This window comes from Phoxinus phoxinus, assembly GCF_949152265.1.
Source record: "Phoxinus phoxinus genome assembly, chromosome: 16".
NCBI lineage: Eukaryota > Metazoa > Chordata > Actinopteri > Cypriniformes > Leuciscidae > Phoxinus > Phoxinus phoxinus.
The window spans coordinates 24345993-24352635 of NC_136891.1; the positions used below are offsets into that span (position 1 = coordinate 24345993).

General features: G+C 42.7%; 1 protein-coding gene across 2 annotated transcripts; it reads right to left on the minus strand.

The window, feature by feature from the left end:
- Window positions 1-465: 465 nt before the first annotated feature.
- LOC306983544 (uncharacterized protein) lies at window positions 466-3767 on the minus strand. 2 transcript variants are annotated; one of them, XR_013794385.1, is made up of 3 exons: window positions 3576-3767; window positions 3330-3401; window positions 466-2097 (listed from the first exon to the last, which is right to left on the minus strand). XR_013794385.1 is itself a non-coding variant. In XM_079584049.1 (3 exons), exons 1-3 carry the CDS (start codon window positions 3685-3687, stop codon window positions 1576-1578), a joined length of 762 nt encoding a protein of 253 aa, XP_079440175.1. In that variant the 5' UTR covers window positions 3688-3767; the 3' UTR covers window positions 466-1575. The 2 variants fall into 2 exon arrangements, 1 of the variants encoding a protein (XP_079440175.1); XM_079584049.1 differs by having other exon boundaries at window positions 466-2153.
- Window positions 3768-6643: the final 2876 nt, after the last annotated feature.

Below are 6643 nucleotides of genomic sequence, written 5' to 3' on the forward strand. Positions count from 1 at the left end.
GTTGACAGCTTTACCCGAGTGTCCAAAACATACGGCCGCAGATAATATAATATAGTGAAATATAATATATTTGTGACCCTGGACCATAAAACCAGTCACATGGGTCAATTTTATGAAATTTTGATTTATACATCACATGAAAGCTGAATAAATAAGCTTTCCATTGTTGTATGTTTTGTGAGGATAGGACCATATTTGGCCAAGATACAGCTATTTGAAAATCTGGAATCTGAGGGTGCAATTTTTTTTGAAACATTGCCTTTAAAGTTGTCCATTTATGTTTGTGATTGTGCTGCATTCACTCACAAAAATAAATGTTTTATATATTTACGGTAGAAAATTTACAAAATATCTTCATGTAACATGATCTTTACTTAATATCCTAATGATTTTTGGCATAAAATAAAATAAATGTAAGATCATTTTGACCCATACTGTCACATGCTTTCAGGAAGACAGAAGAATCAAGTTCCAACACAACATTTAATGATAAATATCCATAAGGCATGCAAACAGGCAGAGTAACACACACATAGATCAGGCACGGTGATCAGACAGAGAATGAATGTGAGGGACCAACTTATATAGCCAACACAAATTAGGATGATTAATAGAACACAGCTGACACATATGAACTAATAATGAGTAGCGGGAAAACTGAACAAAGGAACACATGATGAACATGAAAAACTAAAAGTCCATGATAATGACTGCTGAACATAATGTGACATATCGCCCCCCTCCAGCAAGGTGCGACCTCGCACCATGGCAGAACAACAGAGGGAGGGCCGGAGGGCCGGAGGGGGCTTTGGAGAAGGACGAGGTGAAGGTATGGTGAGAGGCAGACAACACAAAAGGATGGTGATGGCAGAACGACGATCCTCTGACGTTGATGATGGTGGTTGCCCGATGGCACAGACCCAGAGCTCCCCAGTGCCGACAGGCCATGGCGGAGTCGAAGGAGGGAGGAGCCAAGATGGTGTATTGGTGGCTGATGGCATCTGGGGAACGACCGATGTCGATGAGACCAATGGATCCCTAGGCGTACGCGACGCAATGGCGATGAGCGATGGAGGCGGAGCCAGAACACCCGAGGACTGGGGCGATGACGGTGTGACCAAGGACAGAGGTGTACCCGACTGGAGGGAGGAACCCGCTGCAGCCGAAAGGGTGGAGGGTCGATGTGTAGCAGACGGCCCGAAAGTCTGTGGCAAAGGCAGTGTGACGAAAGACCAAGGGGGGGCCCGGAAGAGCCACTAGGCTGAGGGTCTCTGGTGGAGCCGAAGGTGGGAGTAGCCAGGGCGGAACCGACAGGTCGACAGGCCGAGATGGAGGGAAGAAGTCGAAAGGTGAGAGGCGGAAATGCAGGATCATCTGGGACAGGCGCTGCTATGATTGCATGACCTGCGGCTCGACGTCCTGGCAGAGCATCCCCAGACACGGCGCAGGACTGCAGACATCTAGTAGCGATGGGGCTGGAGGACTGGCTGAACATTGTGGTGACGGAGAGAGGAGACTTGCTAAAGCCACAGTCACAATGACACAGTCTATGCAGGTTAATGAAAATAAAAGCTCTCATTCCAAAAACAGTGGTTCTTCCGAACAAACTAGGAGAATTTTGTCCAAACAATTCTCATGGTCCACAAAGGATTCAGGTACTGGGTGGGATAGGGTGGGAACTGACAAGTCTCCATAAAAATCCATCTGCCAGTCCTCAAGTTCCGTTCCCTCGATCCCTGGTGTCGTGGGCTCACACTCCTGGTCAGACTCACACTGAGACTCCACTGCCGGGGCGATGGCAAGCTTTGGCCTCTTGTCCTCGGGCTCTGGCTCATTCGTCGCGGCAGGTGGTGTTGCTCGATCTTCGGGGGGTTCTCGTGACTTCTCCATGGTCATTTGGGTCAAAGTTTGCTCTGGGTCTGGCTGGGTTCCGAATCGGGACGTGGCGCTCTCCAAACACCGAATGACGGTCTCCTTCCAGTCCAGCCCTGAGGTGTCTGGGAGGCCGATATGCTGGTGGAACGTTGCCCTGATCCGGAATAGGGTCTTTAGGGTCTCGTCGTCCAAGCAGCTGGAGACGGCCAAACAAAGAATATCCTTGATGAAATAAAAAAAGGTATGGATCTCCTGAGCCAGGACGACAAACTTAGCCCCTTCATCCGTTTTGGGCGGTCCGATCATGAGTCATGTGTGGTTTCAAGAAGACAGAAGAATCAAATTCCAACACAACATTTAATGATAAATATCCACAAGGCATGCAAACAGGCAGAGTAACACACACGGTGATCAGACAGAGAATGAATGTGAGGGACCAACTAGAATGATTAATAGAACACAGCTGACACATATGCAGGGGCGCCGCCAGGAATTTTGGGCCCCGTGACAAAAAAATCGAATTGGGCCCCCTCTGCGCAGCTGTTGTCACCAAATCTCTAGGACCTAACTGTCCCATCAAAAGCTTTACATAACTCTAATCAAAGCCTTGCAACTGTCTTGCTTCTTGTAGTTCAATACTAGTACTAGCACAATATTTACTGCTGGTGATTTGTAAATACAAGTCTGCATACATTATGCAGTTCACTATTTGATGCCAGATTAAAAGCCACCATAAAAATGTCCTTAAAGCAACAGTATGTAAACATTTTTACCTTAAAATAATGTTTCCAAAATAGTTTCAGTGGTTCATCAAGTTGTAACAGGGTGAAAGGCACTTATGCCTCCGCTTTGCGTCTCTATATTTGTTATTACCACAGATCAGATATTATTTGCCAGATCGGGTCGTGTTTCTGTAGTTCGAATAAGACATAAGAAACTACAAATTTGACTTGCTTTACGGCAAGCGTTACAATAGTCATTATTTAGTTTTTCGTCGTTTCTGATGTCGCAATACATCATACTTTCATAAAATTATGCAACATACTCTACCTTGTTTGTGGACATCGTTCATTCCAAAGCTTCTCAAATAAATTGCCCCTCCATGATGGGAATAATATAGTCTGTATTATAGATGTCATTTAACGGCCAAAATACAATCTAAATGAACGCATCAAACTGGATTATTTTAATATTGTCTGTAATTTATATGCAGGTTGAGGTAAACTAGTCATTGTTTCTAACTGCATCCAGTACAGACAGGAGTTTTGTTTTTATGTCATAATGGTCACATTATGAGAAAATTATTTGTGTTTGATTTCTGTCATTAATAAATATTTATGGTAATATTTTTTTTACCTTTTTGTTATGGTAAAAAAAGAGCAATAGATTAGAGACAGAGAACCACACATAGTCTCCCTGTAATGATGCTAAGTCATTACCACAGTGTTGCTCACCTTCTTTACTGGGACAGGGTCTGCAGTTATGGGGAGACTGGGGTGCTGGTGACTCCTCTGTTGTTAAGTCTGCTAAAAGGGGCATGGACAATGATTTAATGTGAATATCTTGCTAAAAGTTTCCCTGCACTGATTAAATGTTGATAAAATATAGGCTTACTAGCTAACACTAGCCTGCAGCTAGCTAGCTTATTTCACTATGGACAACAGGTTAATAATACCACTCACAGACTAACGGCTACCCACCTTTCTTGGTGAAAAACTGGGATACAGAAATACACCCTTTTTTTCGTCTTTCCTCTCTCTCCTTTCTCTCTTTCCTTTTCTGAAAACCAGATTTTATTTTGCTTCTCAACATTATGATCTCTCTGTATTTCTAGCGTGCCGTGACTGTCTGCAACTAACTAATCACCGCGTCCGTCACTGATCATGAGTGCGCTAAGGCAGGACCAAACCATTTCATGCAGATACAGGGGGGTGGTCGGTCAATATTTATGTTTTATTTTTTGGTCAATGGGGATATTTCAAAATAAGTAAAATCAAAGACATCATTCATTTTATTATTATTTGAACTATACTCAATGATGATAATTTATATAGTGTATAATATAATAAAACAATTTTTTTTTAGTTTTTACCTATTTGTTGGGGCCCCTGTCAGTCAGGGGCCCTTGGAATTGTCCTAACTTTTCCCCCCTATACGGCGCCCCTGCACATATGAACTAAAAATGAGGAGCGGGAAAACTAAACAAAGGAACGCAGGATGAACATGAAAAACTAAAAGTCCATGATAATTACTGAACTGAACACAATGTGACACATACAATGTATTTTTTGCTATTGCCACAAATATACCCGTGCGACTTGTGACTGGTTTTGTGATCCAGGGTCACATTTATTGATAAATATTTATTGTTAAATATACTACACTATATTATTATTATTATATAGCGCAATATTTTCTGTAAAAATGCTTCAGACATTTAGTACAATTTATTATTTTGAAAACTGTTATACAAATAAATTAGATTTTATATACAATTCAACTAAAAAAATTATTTCTTGTAACTGTACTCTAAAAAAATTATTAGGGGAAAAAAGACAACTGAGTACAAACTCAATATTTTAGATAATATTTTAGTTAATTTGAGTTTTTACTACAGTTTATTTTTATTTTACACAGTATAAATGGGTCCTGCATGAAAATATTATTTAAAAAGGGGCCCCTCACAAGGGGACTGACATATTTGCGGGTCTTTGGCATCAAAATGTTTGAAAAACCCTGATAATAATGATAATGATAAAGATAAAAAAAGGAACTTTGGACTTGATTTGACCAGTGCGAGAGTGACTGCGTCATATTTGTCTGCATTTCAATTAAGTAAATCCCAGAACAGCAGATCAAACTGGACGTTTTCCTCTCACTCTTCCCTCGTTCATTTGTTTGTGTAGCTGAATTGCATAACAATTGCGTTTGCAGAAAATCAGAAACCTGCCCTAGTTCTACTGATGAGTGGATCACCATACACAGACATGTATGCTCAGAGAGAGACCCGCTTCCTTTGAAGAAGTTTACTTCCCTAAGAAGCAGAGCAGATTGGAAACGTCTCGGTTATGAGTCTGTGAGCCGACACGACAGACTGTGTCTCTGTCTCATTGTTCTAAAGAAAGGCTAAAGTCGGTCTCAGTGCAGAGACGGCAGTCTGGGCTCATATACCGAGGGACGAGGCACAGATTTATGTGCCATACACGCACTTCTTCCTGTGTCCGTGTTTTTTTGGATCCTCACACACTTGTTCCCAACATCTTCTGAATGCGTATGTCTCAGTGTCTGTTTGAACATTTCTGTGATGGCAGCTCATAGAATTCAAGTCAAATCTATTCAAACTCAAGAGCCATATAAAGGTCAACCCATCAGCAGAGCAATTTTGAGATATAGCAAAGAAAGGAAAGAAAAGAAACCGAAGGAGGGAGAGATGAAAGCTAATGGGACATCAAAGTCTCTGTTCTTTCTACGTTTGTAATTCCTTTGTGAATTGGCAGGTTTTGAAGAATTTTGTCGTTTGTTGAGAATTGTTGTGGCACACAAACAAATATATTGGATGTCATTTATTAAACATAAGCCGAAAAAATGTGTTATTGCCCAATGATTTTTTTTTTTTTTTGCTGAGCAGAGGCTCCAACAATTTAATGACATAAAATTAATCTCAGGTAGGGTTTGTATATGTAGTTGTTTGTGGGTATAAAGACCACAACATCAGTTAATCGTCATTATTATGATGATCATGGTTACATAGAAGTTAAGAACTCACCAAATCATGTTATTTTCATATTAAATATCGCAATACATTAATTTTTTCTCCCCAGGAATGCCACATAAATAAAATTTCAGTCAGCAATATTTGTAAAAGAAATTAATACTATTCAGCAAGGATGCATTAAACTGATCAAATGTAAAAAGACATGTAAAGACATTTATAACGTTATAAATAAATGCTAATAAACAGACGTTCTATTTATCAAAAAAAATTAAGTAGCACAACTGTCTATGCTATACGTGGTTGTGTTTTCAGTTTCTCCAACAATCTCCTGTTCTTTCTTTTTTTCTACTCCATTCACCATGAGCTTTACTAACACCGTGACATAATACCAGACCATCAAATTGATTAGTTATGGCTCGGAGCCTGAGACACACAGAGAGTCTGACCAGGTGCGTGAGCCGGCTACACTGTGTGGAGCAGCTTGTGGAATCCGAGGGTTGTGGAATGGAGCCCCACACTTCCACCGCTGAGGGTGAACAGCAGCTGGCAGCAACTTTCCTGTACCCCCGCTGGTCCCGCCCGGCACAAAGTCTCCTGTGCCCCTGCTGGTCCCGTCCAGCACAAAATGTCCTGAACCCCCGCTGGTCCCGCCCAGCACGAAGTCTCCTGTGCCCTCGCTGGTCCCGTCCAGCACGAAATGTCCTGTACCCCCGCTGGTCCCGTCCAGAACGAAACTTCCTGTAGCCCCGTTGGTCCCGTCCAGCAAGAAATTTCTTGAACCCCCGCTGGTCCCACCCAGCACGAAGTCTCCTGAGCCCCCGCTGGTCCCATCCAGAACGAACTTTCATGTGCCCCCGCTGGTCCCGTCAAGCATGAAATTTCCTGTGCCCCCGCTGGTCCCGTCCAGCACTAAGTCTCCTGTGCCCCTGCTGGTCCCGTCCAGCACAAAATGTCCTGAACCCCCGCTGGTCCCGCCCAGCACGAAGTCTCCTGTGCCCTCGCTGGTCCCGTCCAGCACGAAATGTCCTGTACCCCCGCTGGTCCCGTCCAGAA

What these genes read in the sequence shown, in the direction of transcription:
- LOC306983544 (XM_079584049.1), bottom strand. Translation starts at nt 3,687, where the DNA reads ATGTTGAGAAGCAAAATAAAATCTGGTTTTCAGAAAAGGAAAGAGAGA. An exon ending in CCAGTTTTTCACCAAGAAAG is followed by an intron (nt 3,402 to 3,575) that starts GTGGGTAGCCGT and finishes TGCCCCTTTTAG; the next exon opens with CAGACTTAACAACAGAGGAG. An exon ending in ACCCTGTCCCAGTAAAGAAG is followed by an intron (nt 2,154 to 3,329) that starts GTGAGCAACACT and finishes AAACGGATGAAG; the next exon opens with GGGCTAAGTTTGTCGTCCTG.